Source organism: Macrobrachium rosenbergii, chromosome 54, assembly GCF_040412425.1.
Source record: "Macrobrachium rosenbergii isolate ZJJX-2024 chromosome 54, ASM4041242v1, whole genome shotgun sequence".
NCBI classification, from domain to species: domain Eukaryota; kingdom Metazoa; phylum Arthropoda; class Malacostraca; order Decapoda; family Palaemonidae; genus Macrobrachium; species Macrobrachium rosenbergii.
The window spans coordinates 40,991,848-41,012,828 of record NC_089794.1 but is presented as its reverse complement, the minus strand read 5'-3'; the positions used below and the strand labels follow the sequence as shown (position 1 = coordinate 41,012,828).

General features: G+C 36.4%; 2 protein-coding genes across 2 annotated transcripts in view; one reads left to right on the top strand and one right to left on the bottom strand.

Moving 5' to 3' along the window:
• Rab21 (RAS oncogene family member Rab21) overlaps nt 1-16,965 on the bottom strand; it is a 34,217-nt gene extending 17,252 nt beyond the window's left edge. The window contains exons 1-3 of the mRNA XM_067098040.1: nt 16,676-16,965; nt 12,620-12,787; nt 1,497-1,615 (exon numbers count right to left, since the gene is read on the bottom strand). Coding sequence (XP_066954141.1) covers nt 1,497-1,615; nt 12,620-12,787; nt 16,676-16,816 — 428 coding nt within the window. The 5' untranslated portion in view covers nt 16,817-16,965. The remainder of the gene's footprint in view (nt 1-1,496; nt 1,616-12,619; nt 12,788-16,675) is intronic.
• A 532-nt stretch (nt 16,966-17,497) lies between these two features.
• LOC136835010 (SIN3-HDAC complex-associated factor) overlaps nt 17,498-20,981 on the top strand; it is a 148,449-nt gene continuing 144,965 nt past the window's right edge. The window contains exon 1 of the mRNA XM_067098036.1: nt 17,498-17,571. The gene's annotated coding sequence lies outside the window, so the exon portion shown is untranslated. The remainder of the gene's footprint in view (nt 17,572-20,981) is intronic.

Here is a 20,981-nt window from a genome sequence, read left to right as displayed (position 1 = left end):
TAAGTTGTGTGATAGGGGTGTGAGTGCCAAAGTGAAAATGAGTGATAGGGTGTGAGTGCCAAAGTGAAAATGAGTGATAAAGCATGTAATACGGATGAATGGGATGGTATGAATAGAACGTATAGCATATGCGGGTTTGATATAACTGAGTTGACTGAACGTGTAGGGGTGAGTGAACGGTTGGAGATGAGTGAAAGTGTAAGAGTAAGAGAGCGTAGCAGTAATATACGAGTTATTGAAAGCATGAATGAATTGTTGCAAGAATTGGAAAGGTCAATGAGCGAATGGGATGGGTTACTTGAAGAATTGGGGGAGGTATTTGGGAGTGAGTTAGAGGGTATAGATGAGATTGTGGATGAAATTGAGTGGTAATAGTGAAGATAGCCTGAATCTGGGAGAGAATGGAGGAGAAAATGTAAATCTGAATGTTTCTGGAAGAGAGAGCGAGTCTGAGAGAATGATTGCGTGCCCGCGAACGCGTTCTAGAGGACCTGCTGGTGAGCATCCGTGGGTGTTGCATAAGGCAATTTAAATGCAGTGTGAAAAGTGTTGGTTGGGAAATGCTAAAAGGGGGGAGAATTATAGAGGGATGAGTGAGTTTTTTAATTAGCATTTCCCAACGTTCTGTGAGAGAGAGAGAGAGAGAGAGAGAGAGAGAGAGAGAGAGAGAGAGAGAGAGAGAGAGAGAGAGAGAGAGAGAGAGAGAGAGTGTGTGTAATTGTCTTAGTGAGTGCTTCGGTTGTTGGAAGAGGGATGAGGTCGTTAGTTTGTTTACGGCGCTGTCTGTCTGTGGAATATGTGAAGGATTTTTCGGTTTTTGAGAGTCTTGAGTCAGAGCTAGTGCCGGTCACTCATTTGGTCTTGGACAGTTTTTGTGTGCTTTTTGAGAGTTGTTGGTTTTTCTTGTTAGTGTGCTGTTTTTGTTGTGTATATAGTTCTATCTTCTTTTTTTATGTTTCCTTGTTTTGTTTGTGTGGTTTTGTGTGCTGTGTTGGCGACCGTGGACGCCTTACTCCATCTTCCAGCAACCGAGGATCAGGGTGAGTGTTGTGTACTGTTTTTGTGTACTTGTTGTATTCTTAAGGAATATTTTTCAAGGGCTGCCTGCCGGTGTGGCACTTCTAAAGGCTTGGCACTAAGTTGCTCCCATTTATGCCAGTCTAATGCACTGCTACTTCTCTATTTCACTAGTCTGGAGTCTTTCTCTACTGTCAACAAGAAATGCTAATAAACATCATCTTTCACAATTTCTCTTATCCCCTAATTATCAAATAGCCATTGTTTATTTTTAAAAAATCTCATATTAAATGGACTCCTTTAATTCTTAGCTGTTATGTCTTTACATAAAAAAGACTAATGACATGACATTTGACTTGTTAAGGTCCTAAAAAATACTGCCTATGTTACCAATCTTAAAAATGACGAGCATGAGAGTAGTGTTAAAATTTACTGTTACTGTATGTATATTACTGTAGAACAAATTTTTTAAGACTTACGCCTCTGCTTCTTCTAAGAGGACATGCCGGTCCTTCTGAAGGTCGAGTTTATTTCCTGCAATAACTAGGCAAATATCATTGCCCAACATTCTTCGTAACTCCCGTACCCAATTCTTAACCTGCAGTTAAAAAAATTTGGAGAACAATAAGGCTGAGTAGAGGATTAAACAGCATTAATCTTTAAAACATCTTGAAGGCTTCTAAGCACTAAGTAGGAAATAACTCTTTCATTTATTACAATTTTCATACCTCTGCAGCTAAAATAATTCAATCAGCAGATTAAATTAACACAAGAAATAGGTCTTGGTCCAATACTGGCATGTGGAAGTCAAGAAATACTTCTGCATATTCTGGAATCAGGAATTGCACACACATACAGTGTCAACTTTTATCAGTTTCATAACAAAGATTGAAGCTTCGGTACCAAATACAATTCTACTGAAATTTGAAAAATCTTTCATCAAAAAATGAAAAAGAAATATCCATGAGAGTATTGCTCTATCAACCTTTCATATGCTTACATATATTTAAACATAAAAACTTTTTCTTTCAGTGCATCTCAATATTAAATGCAAGCTCTTTATCAATAACTGTGCATTATCATTTAGCGTGTTTTCTTTTTATAGACAGTACTCATGAAGAACCCATCTGAAACATTTTTTTAACATATGTGAGTACACAGTTATGCAATCTCTTGATCACCCATGGTAAAATTAATATTCCAGAAATATTTCTTTTTCTGTGTAAGGCCATTTTATATTATTACTAATTAAGTTTACATCTATTCAAATAGCTCCAGACCACAGCTCTGCTACTTGAAATATATTGAATGCTACTATAACATTTATTAACCTTAAGCATAAAGATGAATATGAAAACCATGATTGTAAAGATTTACGGAATTCTGGGTGGGAGATATAGTAAATATGTCATAAGAATGATGATTATGTCTACTAGTTTAACCAAGCAATTCATAATTCTCCCAGGACTGAACTGAAGAGACTGGCTTAAATATTATCACCATGTCTGTTGTAATTCAACCCAAGTCACCACCTTATCCAGTAATACCGAGTGTGCAAAACAGATCCCACAAACAAATATTTTCTAATGCAGTAACACTGGGATGTGCAGAAAGAATGTGTGTTTTTTTACTTCATATTTTTCCTTCATCAGGTCTGGGACAAAATGAGTAATTAAATTACCATTTAACCAATGGATGGTAAGCAATATCTAAGGCTATCTGGATTTTTAAACATTTTCTAAACCAATTTATTTCCTTGAAATAGTTAATCACTGAATCTCAATTTCTACTGATCTCTTATCAAAGAAAATAAAAAGAAAACCACTACAGTACTGTACACAGGAAACTGGAACTCACAGGAAATATTCAAGGGTTGCTTATGAGCACCAGACGCATGGGTCAGACCTCTAGACTATTACACAATGACTTCAGATATAGCCATTGCTCAATGGCTTAAGAGACCAAACACACACACATGCACAAACATAAATTCGAGTAATCAACATGTAATCAACATCCAAGTCCACTCTTACTCATGTAAGACCTGGAGGAGCAAGGCAAATGTATGACTGCTCAACCGGAATACCTATGCAGTCCCAACACTCACTTTCCTTACTTAAGAGGAACAGTGTAATTGTGTATTGATGAAAATCTAACATGCTACTAATCACATTTCTGATTCTGTTTCTTTGGGCTCTTTCTCTTGCATCATTACTTTAAGTAAGTAATGTCACAGACTCCCTTTGGATAGACAGACTTGTTAACAACACCACTTTTGCAGCTGTGGTCACATTCATGCAATGAATCACCATACACAGATTAAAAAGGAAATATCAAGAGTGAGCACTGACGCCCTTATTTACATCAAGAATGTTTCTTGTGACTACAGTAGGTCCCCACTAGATCACGGATCAGCAATCGCGGCTTCAGTTAATCGAAGCTTTTTCTGTGGGACTTATCTCCAAATATATCACAGATAATTCACTAATTTGCCAATTTTTTTGCAGAGCAATTTTCAATTTATTTTCATGACTAAATACATTTTTTATGATAAAAAATTATTTACTAATTTTCAAATATTAATATTACATGCAGTCCCCGGTTATCGGCAGCCTCGGTTACTGGCGATCCAGTTTTAAGGCGCTTGTCTAGCGACGACGATAACCAGATTTTCGCTGCCGATAACCAGTTATCGGCGCTGATAACCGGTTATCGGCGCTGATCACCGGTTATTGGCGCCGCTAACCGGCTATCGGCGCCACTAACCGGGGATCAGTGCTATTGTCGCCGATTTTTGGTTAGCGGCAATTTTCGGTCATCGTCACGCCGTCGGGAACAGAATCCCGCCGATAACCGGGGACTGCCTGTAATGTAAACACAGCAAAATAACAATAAAATGCTCAATTACCTTTGTTCATAAATACCTCAGTTCATCTCTCTCTCTCTCTCTCTCTGAGTATACAGGCAGTCCCCGGTTAACAGCGGGCTCGGTTAATGGCGATCCGGCTTTACGGAGCCTGTCTAGTGATGAAAATCGGCAATTTTCGGCATTGAAAATCACCGATTTCCGCTTATCGGCGCCGATAATTGGGTATTGGCGCCAATACATACCTAACAGAGGTGTCGGTAACTGAAAATGGCGCTTTTTGGCGCCAATAAGCCCTGAAATACCGCGAAAATCACCGATTTTCGGTTATCATCACACCCTCAGAACAGAACCCCGCCGATAACCGAGGAATGCCTTTACATATCCTTTAATGAAAAAACAGCAAAATATCAATAAAATGTTATTTCACTTACAGAATCCATTTATACTGTATTATACTGACGTATTATCATTGTAATACAGTTTGTATAAAAAAACGATCGTCCCCACATTTGTAACTGTTTTTACTCTATGTACATGTTGCCATATTTTTTTCATTCTCTGATTTACTGAGCCCTACTTCATTACAAGTTTAGTTGACTCTATGACTATCACACATACAGTAATATAATAGTACACAAGAGAATATGTTATCACTGTTGATGTTTCATCTCTAATCACCGTAGCAATATTTAAAATCTGAATTTCATACGTAAGCAACACAAAAGTTATACTGTACTCTCCTCCCCAGCCTGTCAAGTCAAGTCTCATCTCCAGCTACTGTGCTGAGACTTTATTTGTCAACACCAGTTTCTCTCTCTCTCTCTCTCTCTCTCTCTCTCTCTCTCTCTCTCTCTCTCTCTCTCTCTCTTAATGACATGGATTACAATATCATAAACTTTTATGTACAAAATTAAAAATAATAATTTCATTAACCCTTCAACGCCGAGCCTCTATTTACAAAAGTGTCTGCCGTATGCCGGCGGCATTCGGGAGTTAGCGCTGAAGCGGGAAAAAAGTTTTTTTCAAAAAATCACAGCACGCTTAGTTTTTAAGATTAAGAGTTCATTTTTGGCTCCTTTTTTTTTTTGTCATTGCCTGAAGTTTAGTATGCAACCATCAGAAATGAAAAAAATATCATTATCATATATAAATATTGAAATATATGACAGCGCAAAAAAAAATTTCATATATAATTGTATACAAATCACGCTGTGAACAAAACGGTTAAAGCTAATGAGCTATTTTTTTTTTTTTGTATTGTACACTAATTTGCGATGATTTTGGTATATAACAAATTGTAAAACGATCAAAGCAACACAGAGAAAATATTATCACAAAAAGATGCATCAATTCGTAACGACCGGACGTAAAAAAAGTTATTTTCAAAAATTCACCATAAATCGAAATATTGTGCTAGAGACTTCCTGTTTGTTGCAAAATGAAGGTAATTGATTGAATATTACTAGAATGTAAGTGCTTTAGCTTACAACTGCAGTTTTCGACCATTTCGGTCGAGTTAAAGTTGACCGAAGGTCGAATTTTTTCTATTTATCGCGATTTATATGAAAATATTTCAAAAATTGATAAAAGCTACAACCATGAGTTATTTTTTGTTGTATTCTACATGAAATTGCACACATTTTCATATATAAAACTATGTAACGACTAATATAAAATGGTGCAAACATTACGACAAAGTGACGAAAGAATTCCTGAGATGTTCGGCAGAGTTACCGCACGGACGTAAGGAAAAAGTTTTTTTAAAAAATTCACCATAAATCGAAATATTGTGCTACAGACTTTCAATTTGTTGCAAAATGAAGGTAAATGATTGAATATTACTAGAATGTAAGAGTTTTAGCTTACAATTGCGTTTTTCGACCATTACGGTCAAGTCAAAGTTGACCGAAGGTTGAAATTTTGGCACTTATCGTGATTTATATGAAAATATTTCAAAAATGATAAAAGCTACAACCATGAGTTATTTTTTGTTGTATTCTACATGAAATTGCACACATTGTCATATATAAAACTTTATGTAACGACTAATATACAATGGTGCAAACATTACGACAAAGTGACGAAAGAATTTCTGAGATGTTCGGCCGAGTTACCGTGCGGACATAAGGAAAGTTTTTTTTAAATTCACCATAAATCAAAATATTGTGCTACAGACTTCCAATTTGTTGCAAAATGAAGGTAATTGATTGAATATTACTAGAATGTAAGAGTTTTAGCTTACAATTGCGTTTTTCTATCATTTCAGTCGAGTCAAAGTTGACCGAAGGTTGAAATTTTGGCACTTATCGTGATTTATATGAAAATATTTCAAAACTGATAAAAGCTACAACCATGAGTTATTTTTCGTTGTATTCTACATGAAATTGTACACATTTTCATATATAAAACTTTATGTAACGACTAATATAAAATGGTGCATACATTACGACAAAGTGACAAAAGAATTTCTGAGATGTTCGGCCGAGTTACTGCGTGCGGACATAAGGAAAGTTTTTTTTTTTTAAATTCACCATAAATCGAAATATTGTGCTACAGACTTCCAATTTGTTGCAAAATGAATGTAATTGATTGAATATTACTAGAATGTAAGAGTTTTAGCTTACAATTGCGTTTTTCAACCATTTCGGTCGAGTCAAAGTTGACCGAAGGTTGAAATTTTGGCACTTATCGTGATTTATATGAAAATATTTCAAAAAATGATAAAAGCTACAACCATGAGTTATTTTTTGTTGTATTCTACATGAAATTGCACACATTTTCATATATAAAACTTTTGCACACATTTTCATATATAAAACTTTATGTAACAACTAATATACAATGGTGCAAACATTACGACAAAGTGATGAAAGAATTTCTGAGATGTTCGGCCGAGTTACCGCGTGGACGTAAGGAAAAAGTTTTTTTTAAATTCACCATAAATCAAAATATTGTGCTACAGACTTCCAATTTGTTGCAAAACAAAGGTAATTGATTGAATATTACTAGAATGTAAGAGTTTTAGCTTACAATTGCGTTTTTCGACCATTTCGGTTGAGTCAAAGTTGACCGAAGGTTGAAATTCTGGCACTTATAGTTATTTATATGAAAATATTTCAAAACTGATAAAAGCTACAACCATGAGTTATTTTTTGTTGTATTCTACATGAAATTGCGCACATTTTCATATATAAAACTTTATGTAACGACTAATATAAAATGGTGCAAACATTACGAAAAAGTGACAAAAGAATTTCCGAGATGATCGGCCGAGTTACCGCGCGGACGTAAGGAAAAAGTTTTTTTTTAAATTCACCATATATCAAAATATTGTGCTACAGACTTCCAATTTGTTGCAAAACGAAGGTAATTGATTGAATATTACTAGAATGTAAGAGTTTTAGCTTACAATTGCGTTTTTCGACCATTTCGGTCGAGTCAAATTTGACCGAAGGTTGAAATTTTGGCACTTATCGTGATTTATATGAAAATATTTCAAAACTAATAAAAGCTACAACCATGAGTTATTTTTTGTTGTATTCTACATGAAATTGTACACATTTTCATATATAAAACTTTATGTAACGACTAATATAAAATGGTGCAAATATTACGACAAAGTGACAAAAGAATTTCTGAGATGTTCTGCCGAGATACCGCGTGCGGACATAAGGAAAAAGTTTTTTTTCAAATTCACCATAAATCAAAATATTGTGCTACAGACTTCCAATTTGTTGCAAAATGAAGGTAATTGATTGAATATTACTAGAATGTAAGAGTTTTAGCTTACAATTGTGTTTTTCAACCATTTCGGTTGAGTCAAAGTTGACCCTAGGTTGAAATTTTGGCACTTATCGTGATTTATATGAAAATATTTCAAAACTGATTAAAGCTACAACCATGAGTTATTTCTTGTTGTATTCTACATGAAATTGCACATATTTTCATATATAAAACTTTATGTAAGGACTAATATAAAATGGTGCAAACATTACGACAAAGTGACAAAAGAATTTCTGAGATGTTCGGCCGAGTTACCGCGCGCGGACATAAGGAAAGTTTTTTTAAAATTCAACATAAATCGAAATATTGTGCTACAGACTTCCAATTTGTTGCAAAATGAAGGTAATTGATTGAATATTACTAAAATGTAAGAGTTTTAGCTTACAATTGCGTTTTTCAACCATTTCGGTTGAGTCAAAGTTGACCGCAGGTTGAAATTTTGGCACTTATCATGATTTATATCAAAATATTTCAAAACTGATAAAAGCTACAACCATGGGTTTTTTTTTGTTGTATTCTACATGAAATTGCGCACATTTTCATATATAAAACTTTATGTAACAACTAATATAAAACAGTGCAAAGATTATGACAAAGTGACAAAAGAATTTCTGAGATGTTCGGCCGAGTTACCACGCGCGGACGCAAGGAAAAGTTTTTTTTTTAAATTCACCATAAATCGAAATATTGTGCTAGAGACTTCCAATTTGTTGCAAAATGAAGGTAAATGATTGAATATTACTAGAATGTAAGAGTTTTAGCTTACAATTGCATTTTTCGACCATTTCGGTCGAGTCAAATTTGACCGAAGGTTGAAATTTTGGCACTTATCGTGATTTATATGAAAATATTTCAAAACTGATGAAAGCTACAACCATGGGTTGTTTTTTGTTGTATTTTACATGAAATTGTGCACATTGTCATATATAAAACTTTATATAACAGCTTATATAAAACGATGCAAAAATTACGACAAAATGACGAAAGAATTTCTGAAATTTTCGGCCGAGTTACCGTGCGGACGTAAGGAAAAAAGTTTTTCAAAAATTCACCATAAATCGAAATATTGTGCTAGAGACTTCCAATTTGTTGCAAAATGAAGGTAAATTATTGAATATTACTAGACTGTAAGAGTTTTAGCTTACAATTGCGTTTTTCGACCATTTCGGTCGAGTCAATTTGACCGGTTGTTGAATTTTTTGTAGTCGACGTCACGGTACGTCCCACTCGTCACCGACAGACAATTTTAGTCTACTTAAATACGTCCAGTCGGCGTTTAAGGTTAATACATTTATTTCTTTTAGAGCAAAAAATTGTTTTCCTAATTCTTTCGTTGGCAGGCTCAATCAGCTGACTCACAGAACGTAAACATTACAAATTTCAGGATGATCGATTTTTATTACAGTATACATATTACAATGATAACAGATCAATATAATACTGTGCAGTACAAATAGATGAATATTACTAGAATGTAAGAGTTTTAGCTTACAATTGCATTTTTCGACCATTTCGGTCGAGTCAAATTTGACCGAAGGTTGAAATTTTGGCACATCGTGATTTATATGAAAATATTTCAAAACTGATGAAAGCTACAACCATGGGTTGTTTTTGTTGTATTTTACATGAAATTGTGCACATTGTCATATATAAAACTTTATATAACAGCTTATATAAAACGATGCAAAAATTACGACAAAATGACGAAAGAATTTCTGAAATTTTTCGCCGAGTTACCGTGCGGACGTAAGGAAAAAGTTTTTCAAAAAATTCACCATAAATCGAAATATTGTGCTAGAGACTTCCAATTTGTTGCAAAATGAAGGTAAATTATTGAATATTACTAGACTGTAAGAGTTTTAGCTTACAATTGCGTTTTTCGACCATTTCGGTCGAGTCAAATTTGACCGAAGGTTGAATTTTTTTGTAGTCGACGTACGGTACGTCCACTCGTCACCCGACAGACAATTTTAGTCTACTTATGATACGTCCAGTCAGCGTTTAAAGTTAATACATTTATTTCTTTTAGAGCAAAAAATTGTTTTCCTAATTCTTTCGTTGGCAGGCTCAATCAGCTGACTCACAGAACGTAAACATTACAAATTTCAGGATGATTGATTTTTATTACAGTATACATATTACAATGATAACAGATCAATATAATACTGTGCAGTACAAATAGATGAAATAACATTTTATCAATATTTTGCTGTTTACATTAATATTAATATTTAAAAATTAGTAAATCATTGTAATATGTACATACACAAGAGAATACAGTATTTTATAACAGTTAATTACAAATAAAATTTGGTATAAATATTTTTTTCAATGCATATTTAAATAATTAAGTACTGTACTGTAAAGTATTTAACTCTACTTATGAATTCCTAATGTTTCCCCTGTCTGAAAAAAAGAAAATGGGACAGCTTCAATACTGTATGAGAGAAAATGGCTGTGTTTGAATGTGCAGGGGACCTGACTTGAGTTTTCACACATTGCTGTAAGCCATATATTTTTAAGGGTGGCATTGTAAGATGGTTTTGAAATTATATTAAAAGGTTATAGGAAGACAGTTTAAGGTATATTTGGTGTTTGAACTATTAAATCGGCAGTTATAAGCATTTCTAGAGGGGGTCTTTGGTGTTTGAACTATTAAAGCAGGCAGCTATAAGCATTTTTAGAGGGGTGTTCTGAATCCGCTTAACGCAGGTGGTTGTGGTCCTTAACCGCCGCAATTACCGTGGACCCACTGTAATCTACTGTACATGAATGAAAAATAAACATGAGTGTATATTCCCAAAATGGTAGCTGGACGACAGCAATCTGCAATTAAACACTAGGAATTCCTAGACTTGTAAATTTTTAAATTCAGCATTCTCTGTTTGCTCATGACTGAACTTGCATATACAGTCACCACCCACTTATGAACAAGTTACATTCCGAATGGCCATTCATATCTTGCATTGTTTGTAAGTTGGTTTTTAATATGCAGTGCATAATTTTTGTTCATGTTTACATTCTAAAGTTAACTCAGGAGTCATAAATTAAACTATTTTCACTGCATTTTTAAATCATGCAGTATTATATGGAATTACTTTGGATGCTAGAAAGGTAAAGAGAAGAAAATAAAATTTAGATTTTTCCAAGCTTTGAAAGTTATGAACTTGGGGAGAATTTTTCAGGAGCAGCATCTAACATTGGAAGTTCATAAAGTAAACAATGCATACTGCCATCTATTGACAAAAACACATACTAAACATAGAAATTGCAAAATACTGAAAATGGGAATTCATCACAGATAGTGGTATAGCTGGCATTCCATCAGCAGGGGGGCGTAGGTGGGGCCAAGATATTTTTGGGGAGGGTCAAAGAAAATTACACAACACTAATGTACCAATTCTGTAACTAGTAAAATATACTATTCTCAAATCTATACATCCATGTGTATGAAGGAAAATAATAGTATTAGTAATTAGTAAACCTGTATTTGAAATTATAGAACTCAATTTTCAATTCTTACTACGTATATGCAAATGTATCAAATACTATAATGTAAATTTTCTCATAGCCTTATATTCAACACTAGCCTAATTTCTATTATCAAGGTTTAATTTTCAACTAAAGTATAATAGCCTTGTCATGTAAATACAGTACATCAAAATAGTGCATATCATCAATAACACAAAAGACTTATGACACTCCAAAATCTCTTCAAAATTTCAATCTACCCCATTCTCTCTTATTCATCTCCTCTCCCTGGAAATTAACTTTAAGCAGCAGTAGCAAACTGCAATTACACTTATTCAACACTGTAACTATAGTTTCAATCACTTCATGCATAAATTTATAAAAAAATTATGAAAATGTTAGGTGATAGTTCTTAATGTGTTTGAAATATAAAAGTTTAGAGTAAAAGAATGAACATATCATACAGCAGTTAAAGTATAATGAAACTTAGCATCATCAGACTTGAAGCCACCTCTTCACACTTCAGAAAGCAGATAATTGTAATAATATATCCACTTTCTGCATATCCTGATATCCTATTTTTAAAGCCAAAAGTATTTTTGAATAATTAAGAATTAAAATGAAAACATCTCTTGAATAATACCCTGTCCTTCATTGGATGTTATCCCTAGGCTCACTGAAATCATTATAAAACAAAATTTCTGTTGCTGGTCATCTAAATTGTGACTGCAATGAAGTGTGTACCATCCACTACGTAATTAGTGAAATTTGTGTGTAAAAGCCCTAGGGTCAAGAAGATTAAAGCCACTACTTAAGGTAATCCACATAAATCTGTAATAATATTCATTGACAACTGTGTAATCTGGCATTCTTCAAACGTGGTTAAAAGTCGCTTTCAACTGCTGCAGGACATGATCGCTAGGGCTAGAATATCTGCTTTTGACCACCAAAGGGTTAAACTTTAGCTACAATGGGAATTTCAACTGTGGGAACCAGTGGGAGGCCCAAGCATCTGACTGGAGGGGGCGGACACCCCATAGCGACCCCACTGTCACAGACCAAGTTAAATCGGGAAGACAGAAATATGTAAGAATATTTTACGAGTATGGATACGTATTATGAATAAGTATTCTTGTGACTGTAAGAAGAATACATGGTAGTCAATCATGAGAATATGTACTCGGGATAATCAGGGAAGGAGTTAAAGGAACAGGTTCTTCTGTTCTTTGCAAAATTCTTACTAGCAGAATAAATATGCAGAACAAAATTTGAACTTGTGACCCTGCCTGTTTGTATCTATGAATGTTCATAACCTGAACATTCATAACAAGGGTGGTGTCTGTACTGTACTGAGTTATGAGGCAGCATTTACTCAAATTCCTAAACCTACTAATTCTGTGGTTTCAAAATTTCTGGGAAGATTAGTTTAACTGTTACTTAGAGTATTTACTTGAGTACACAACAATGTCTATCACTTACTTTCTGAAAAGAGTCTTCATCAGTTATATCGTAAACTAAAATAGCACCATGGGATTCTCGGTAGTATATTGGCCCTAAAGCATGAAACCTTTCTTGACCAGCAGTATCCCAAATAGCCAGATTCACTCTTTTGCCACTAATGTTTACTCGCTTTGTGAGAAATGAAGCCTGAAAAAAATTCAAAAACAGTAAAAACAGTAATTTAAAAAGTCTGGAAACAAAAAAATTATTGTCTACATATTTTGTTTCATAATCAAAAACCCCCATATTACAAGTAGAAAAAGATGATTTGTATTTTTTCCAGATAAACAAACCAGAGCCTGGCAAAAGCTGGAAACAGTTGTTGCAGCTTTGTAATGAGTGGGTTAACTGGTGGCAGGCAGCCAGGTGAGTGGAAGGGCACCACCCAATCATGTATCAGTAACTTTTTCACAAACCAAATGAACTGTGTGGAGTTTGCTAAGGTGGAATTAAGATTAAAGGCTTTGGTATGCATACCTAGGAAAAATAAAAATACAGTAATCTAAAAATTTGGTATCTGTTATAAGAATATAAACAATTACTTTTTATGGAACATTTTAAGGAAACCCAGGGGATCTCCTACACAAGACACCTAAACACCACTTCCTTAGTGGTCCTTAACTGAGACAGAAAAGAGACAACAGGAAGAACTCAAAAGATTTGGCAGTGCCAAGGCTGGACCCTTTAGCAGGAACAGCAACCGCAGCAGAAACAGGGGATCCCTTGGCCAAGTCTTGGTGGACCAAAAAACTGGCAACAATGGGGCTTCTGGGAAACCAAAAGGACAGCCAATTCTTCTATAAGTACTCCAACAATGCAGATATACCTGAAGCAGACGATGAAGCATGAGCGGGTGATGAGGAACCACACTGTTTCTCCTGGGGAGAGCTACCCATGTGCAACTGGGTTGTCACCACAGTATTAGAAAGCAGGTGCTGAGTACCTCCAAGCATGACCCCTCTTTGACTAAACCATAGGAGAATGAGTAGTTGGGCCAGTCCAGAAGGAAGGAGCCAGATTCAAAGGTGTCATGGGTGGAGCACCCCTATCCCTCAAACTAAGAATGGCCACACATCACCATCCACCAAATTAAAAAAGAGCACCTAACCTTGTTCAAATTAAGCTGTAGGCTCCACCCTGATAGTATTCATCTACCAATTCCTTCAAGTTTCAGTCTTGTAACTAGACTATTCCTGGAACTCAAAGACTTTAGGTTTCCCTAGAGCACTCACCATGTCATATAAATAAAAGTGGCAAATTGCTAGTCAACATTGATTAAGGTTAGAACTAGGGTGGTATCTGACGGTCTTTGATCTTCTAACTTACATTCTTGATCAATGAAGACATTTTTGGAAAATGCTTTTGCTGTTTTTTGTCATATCATGGTCACTGAATTTCACTGATTACAATGTATTACAGATATTCCTGACAGTCACTGTTTATCATTAACTCTGCCTCCCACCAACAAGAAAATGGAACTAAGATCATCTTCCATTATTCCATACCAATAACATTCATGCATTGTATTCAAGAGTAGCCTGTTTTGAGCACTCTCATTTGTTCAAAGGGCAGCCTTACCAGATACTTGGTAAAGAGCATCTTGGCAGAACTGGCTTCACCTCATGATAGCCTGATGGGAACACCAAGTGGTGACCTTCCTGGTCAGTGAGAAAATAATAGCTAACTATGAGCTTTTAAAATGCAGTAACTCTACACCATTAGAGCTGCAATTACAACAGCTGCTGGCACCATACTTGCCTCCAGTTGGTTGTAGCTAAAGATTTAAAGTGTGTTCATTCCAATTAAGCAGACTCATAAGAGTCCTGTATCTTATTTTTCTGTCCCAGGGCCAGGACTGGGTAATCTGTGTTCCTGTTGCCTTGCCTGAATGCAGCAACCATTTCTCAAGCTCCCTTTCCAGATCCAAACCTTGTTCTCCATTATCCATAAGCACCACTTTAGGCACACGGCCTACAATCTATCATTAACTCTGCCTCCCACCAACAAGAAAATGGAACTAAGATCATCTTCCATTATTCCATACAAATAACATTCATGCTTTGTATTCAAGAGTAGCCTGTTTTGAGCATTCTCATTTGTTCAAAGTGAACAGGCCAGCCTCACCAGATACCTGGTAAAGAGCATCTTGGCAGAAATGACTTCGCCTCATGATAGTCTCATGGGAACACCTGGTGGTGACCTCCCTGGTCAGTCTGAAACAAACTCTAACTATGAGCTTTTAAATACAATAACTCTTAATGTACATCATTAGAGCTGCAATTACAACAGCTGCTGGCACCAAGTGTAAGTTTAGTGTTTCATTAATTATTTTCTCTTTCTGAAAAAACTTCTAATAATAAACATATTGAGTATTATTTTACTTTAAACCATTATTGCATTCTGAAATTGAAAATATGACTTTTCTATGTTTCACTGTGTGCTATGAACATTTCTGACGTTTGTTTTGTTAGCAAATGAGTACCCTGAGAGATAGTGGACCTCGTCCTTGTATCCTGAATTGGGGGGGGACCACAGTGGGAAAGCAAGGTTTTAAGGTGGGGGAAAACATCAAATGAGTGAAATACAAGGACCTTAATCCCACTGACAGTTCCTATTCAGATTAGGTATGAGAACTGTTAGTGGGATTGGTTTTAAACTAATATCATGCAGGAGGGGAAGGATCTTGTGCCCTATGTTTGGTTAGGTGCAGTAGGTTAGGTAATGTGTTAAAAAAATGTTAAAAACATTCAAAGAACACATTAAAAATTTGGGAAAATTATATTTACTAGTCCAAAAGAGGATAATGGTTTAAAGTAAGCATACACTCAAGGGACATTTTGTCAATGGGAGTAGGAAATGACCCATAGCCATGACATATACTTAACAAATATTTACAAAATGCTCTGTATTTAGCTGCCTTATGCCATAGTGTATATATCTATAAAAATGCCCTATAGCCTAGGGAGTGTAAAATATTTGGGTGGGAAGTAATAATCCCTAGGTAAAACTATAGAACAGCTTTGCATGGGCTATGACCTTGGAGATTGATTTTTGGTTTATTGTCGGTCAATTATTATTAACCTCATACCTCTATCCAACATGGTTGGGGACCCTTTGGGAACACACAGTTTTGGGTGGGGGAAATCATTGGGAGAAAGAGCGGACTGTCATCATGTTGTTATGGAACGGTTACAGGCATGCATATGTCATTGGGGAGCCATATGTTCAAGAAGGTATTGGCTACGGAAACCTATTATAAAAGGAATTATACTAACCTAATCTACCTAACCTAACCCAACCTAGTACTCGCGTTACTTAGCCCCCTCAGTGAAGGAAACTCCGCTTTTTACTAAAAGTTCCCCTATAACACTGCACATGCGTGATAGCATTCCAGGATGGCCAGCATACAATATTATATCAGTTCTGAGATTAACTACAGTTGACCACCTAAAAATAATGGTAAATTCTTGATAAGCATCCAAAACACTATAGAAAAAGTCAATTTCCAAGGTAATACCCCCTTGCGGAGCTGTTCTATAGTTCCCCTTGCGGAGCTGTTCTATAGTTCTACAAATCCCTAAAAATTTAAAGACAGCTACTAAAAATTCTGATTTACTGTAGTCGACCATCAAATCATTCTTGGGTTAATCTCTAGTTTCAAATAGGGAAAGGGCAAGTTAAGTCCGCAAAATGCACTGGTGACTATGCCAGAGAATACCCCACCACAAAAGCAAGTGTCAACAGTGACGAACTGTTCCCTTGACGAGTCTCTCAATTATGTATACTAAGCTAGACCATTAAACCCTCAGCTGGGCCATGTTTAAATTAAGTTCCTCTGTTTCTGAGTCACATGGCTGAGGAGGAGCAACATGGTGAAACTGAACTAGCTACCCACAACCACTGCTAGCCTATCTGAACAATGGGGCGTTTTCGTAAGGGTAGTGACATATGGATAATGCATTTGTCAAGCATTTTAACTGAGGAAAATTTAACCAAAAATCTACATGGCCTTTTATTTTCCTTGAGTTCTATTACCTGCAAAGTAGTGATGTGTCTGTCATTGAATTTGTCCTCGACATATCTCAAGACGAGACTCGTTTTCCCTACACAGCCTTCTCCGAGCAGGACGATTTTAAAGTTATAACTTCGTGATCCTCCAGCTCCTGGCACAGCCATGACTTTTTGGCCCTCTTCAATCGGCCGTATTATAAAAGAAGCGGATTTACCAAGACTTTAATTCGAAAATAGAGGTTTTCTCGTGATCGCCACCTCTTCCCAACAATTGTAAACACAATAATCTCATGATAGCTCTGAATCAAATCAAGGTCTTTTCTTTAATGACCTGAAATGAATGATTAACATAATAAAAAACCTAATATGTAACAAGTTTCTAATTAGCCTGTAAAAAATAAAATATAACTTTGGTGAATTAGTGTGGCACTATATTTTCTGTAATATGAGCAAAATCATGGGGGCGGATGTACTTGACACAAGCTTCCCAGTGTGCTTCTCCTTTCAGTTTTGAATACTTCTCTACATAATGATGTCACGTTATTATTGTACTAATAATGCATTCTTTATCCGTTACCTCACTTATGGCTTAATTCTTAACAGATAAAAAAAGACAGTTCTTCCTAAATTTATATATTAACTGCGTTCATGTAAAATGTTTGGCAGCAATGTACCAATGACGAAATCACGGAAAGGAAAACAAACAATATGAGAAATCGTGTATTTAAAATGATATGCTAGAATATTTCAGTAATTTAATATAACTAGAAAGGAATTTAAGTTGAACTGATACAAATGTTAGTAGTTTTCATTGTGAAATAGTGACATTTCATTATAGATACTTTATTGGCGATTTGTGTCAAAATCTGCGCAGTAGATCTGCGCATCGATCCAGACTCGCCGCTGACGGAAGAAGCAAGGTTAGTGAAAATCAGCGTTTTTTATATTAAATTTCAGCGAACAAGCACATTTTATTGTATATCTGTGATGCATTTAGTAGCAATTTCGACATTTAATCACTCTGGGTAATTGTCAACTGTTGTAACACAGCTGTAATTTAATTTTTGAAGGTTTTTGTTGCACTCGTGGGTTCCATACCATTCTGCAAAGCTTTACCTATTATTTATCATTTATCTTTTTGAAATTTACGTGTCGACAGTGTGCCTCCTCTCAAATATTAACCTTTGGGATGTAATGCAACGTTTTCTAAGCAAAATACGTTCATTTGTGGTATGTTTGCTTTGTTTGAGGAGGAAGTTTTCCATGTTTGAAGAACGAATCATTTCAAAGTGTTTGACTTCACGTAAATGACTTTCGTAATGAAGTGTTTCAAATAGCAAAACACTGAGGTCATGTTTAAAGTTACGTCAAAGTTCGTATAATGTATACTGGAATGTCATGTTTGCATAAACTGACAAGATTGTTTGGAATAAAAGGATTTTCAGTCAAGGGAACCAGGCCTCCCAAAGGCCTGTAAGGGACCTCGAGTTTAGCCTTGGAAGAATTGGCTCATGTCAGGAAATGACATTTTGCCTTATTACAGGCCTCATTTCCTTTTGTTTGACATCCTGTAATAGATAATGACGTTGGTTAATGTTTTAGTAACTCTTTATCCAGTCTAATATAGGCTAACAGTCTCTTGATTGCACAGGCTAGACTGTATGCCTGTCATTAACCTAGTGGGCTGTTGTAAGAAAACCAAACGGTCATGGTTGTGGTTTATTTTCATTCATATATAAGTTAACATATAAAATTATGTTTTCCATCATGTAAATGTACGTTTTATGTTACAGCTTTCAAAGAAATTGGTGAATTTTGCCTCATTTTGGTTCAGGTCGTTTAGTCTATAAGCATACTGTCTATTTTAAGTTATTTGGGTAAAGCTTTACTGTAGCTGTGCGGCCTGATTTCTGCCAGTCGCTGACCGGCACAGGTTACGGCCTATTTAGGGGGGTCCAGGGCTCCCCAGCCAGGACAGGGCACGTCGCCCCAAGTTAGGTTAGGTAGTTAAGATCTAGTTAGGTCAGGACTTGGCATTATAGGAAAGGTTATGTCAATTTATGTATGAGGAACCTGGGAGCGGTTACAGTTTCAGTATGCTGTGGGTTTCGTCTGCCCTGCCTAGTGGAGACCCACCACCAGGTGGCAGACCAGCTAGAGAATCTGGCGACGCAACCGGAGGAAACCGATCAGGTCACCCAACCTAGGTCGCCATAAAGGCCCCAGAAATTAGTAAATCTTAACTTTTCAAAATAGCACGTAACTCATTCAAGTCGGCGACATTAGACCGCATTTTGGCGGGTGTTTAAGGGATATGCACGCTTGATTAATTGTTTAAAGGGCCAAGGGACGACGCTGCCTTCGTTGACTTTCCCGCTGAAATCGCCAAGTTTTTCATTAGGTAAACCAGCAATCACTGGTGAGACAAAACGCCCTAAATCCATAAGGATCACTGGATTCAGCCCCAAATATGGACTTAGCCATAAACTCTTGAACCCGGGAGAGACTGAGGAAGGTCACTGGAACTTTACCTTGGCGGAGGGATCTGCACCGCAGAATGAGTTAGGCTTATGAAACTGTAATCTACCCGAATCTGTCCTGGTCACTGGCGGAATCATAAAGTAAAGTTTTACCTAATTTGTCTATTCTTAAAAATTGATTTAGGGCATCACTGGTAGAGAACGAAGCAGCATATGGACTTATAAAGCCAAACTGAATGACTTGACTTTGGATTTGCTCTTAGCTTATTAGGCCCATTCACATTTCCAAATGATTTTGTGATAAAGTATATATATATATATATATATATATATATATATATATATATATATATATATATATATATACAGGCAGTCCCCGTTATTATCGATACTGGTTTTCGCGGCTTGTCTTGCAATGAAAATCATTGCCAATCTCTGCTTACAAGCACCAATAATTGGTTATTGGCACTGATACTTAGTTATCAGCGCTGATAAGCACAGACAATTTTCGTTTATATATCAGCTGTTTTCACTTATCGTCACGTCATTGGAACGGAAACCCCGCTGATAACTGGGGATTGCCTGTATATATATATATATATAAATTATATAAAATTCAGCCACATTCATGGCCATTTTTCACTTTAATTTTAAGGTTGGTTTAGTCTGTTAGCCAGTGATTTTCATACCTGTCTAATGGTAGCTCACGTTGGAATCTCGGCTATTGCCACTTTCCATGCTTTTTACTATTTAGCCTAAGTAGGTCTTTGAATTAGTCTCATATACAGTTGATGCATTACATCAGTTTGTAATCTAGGCTTTGTATCCACAATGCAGCAACTGAAGACTGGGTTAAATCTCATTCACCCCTCTGGTTTACCTGTTGTTTTTGCACCATAGCCAGGTTATGATGACCTAGCTAGTGTAGGCACTTTAGTTTACCATGTCCGTTGCTTCTGGTCAGTCAGAGCCTGAAGTTTCATATAAGGATGTCTACTTTTCACACCATATCACAACCTCCTTCCATACCATCTTGGTAGAGAATACTAAAGGATTTCTTATTAATATTTTTTAGTGTGTCTAATGCTTTAATGTTCCAGGGTAGGGGTACATAGTCACAAGGTATTATGCTGCTTTGGTGATTGCTAGAAAATGGTGATTGAGGAAAGTGTTACAGTATATTTCTGATAGGTTTGGATGTAATTTTCGCCAAATTTAACATCTCTTTGTATCACAAGTGCTTGATTAACTTGTAGAACTTGCTATATATATATCTTGCTATACCCGGGTCTCTCGAAGCAGCAGCTTGGAGTGGAAGACGTAGTCTTTATGCAACAAGAAGCAACGACCCTGGAAAACACTGCAATGGCAGCCTTCCAGGCAGGCTCCTGGTTGGACCTTTGATCCCTCACTGTGTCCGGGATTGCAGCCTCAGTGGGGTCCGTTAACCCCGCCAAGGACTCAACTTTCATGAGACTGTGCCAGTCTCGGGGTAGGACCATCTCCTACCTGGCCCACCAGACAGCAAACCTGTGGGCCAACTTGGTGTTGAAGAAGAGGGACGCTGTCCTCTCAGGTCACCAAGCACGTCCACCCGGACTGGCTTTAGCTCTTCAGAACAGACCAGTGCTGGGTTCTACCTCTCTCTTTCCTTGAGAAGAGGTAGACACTGCAGTAGACAAATGTCGCGTCGAGAATAATGACTGACTTGCCAACCAACCAGGTAGTGACAAAGGCCTCTGGGTCTTCACGTGCCGCTACGGCCCAATCATCGTGTTTGGCTAGCAGTTCCTCAGGCCCTAAGAAGTGCCAGACTTTGAAGGGCGCTGAAGGAACAACCCAGCCTCCTT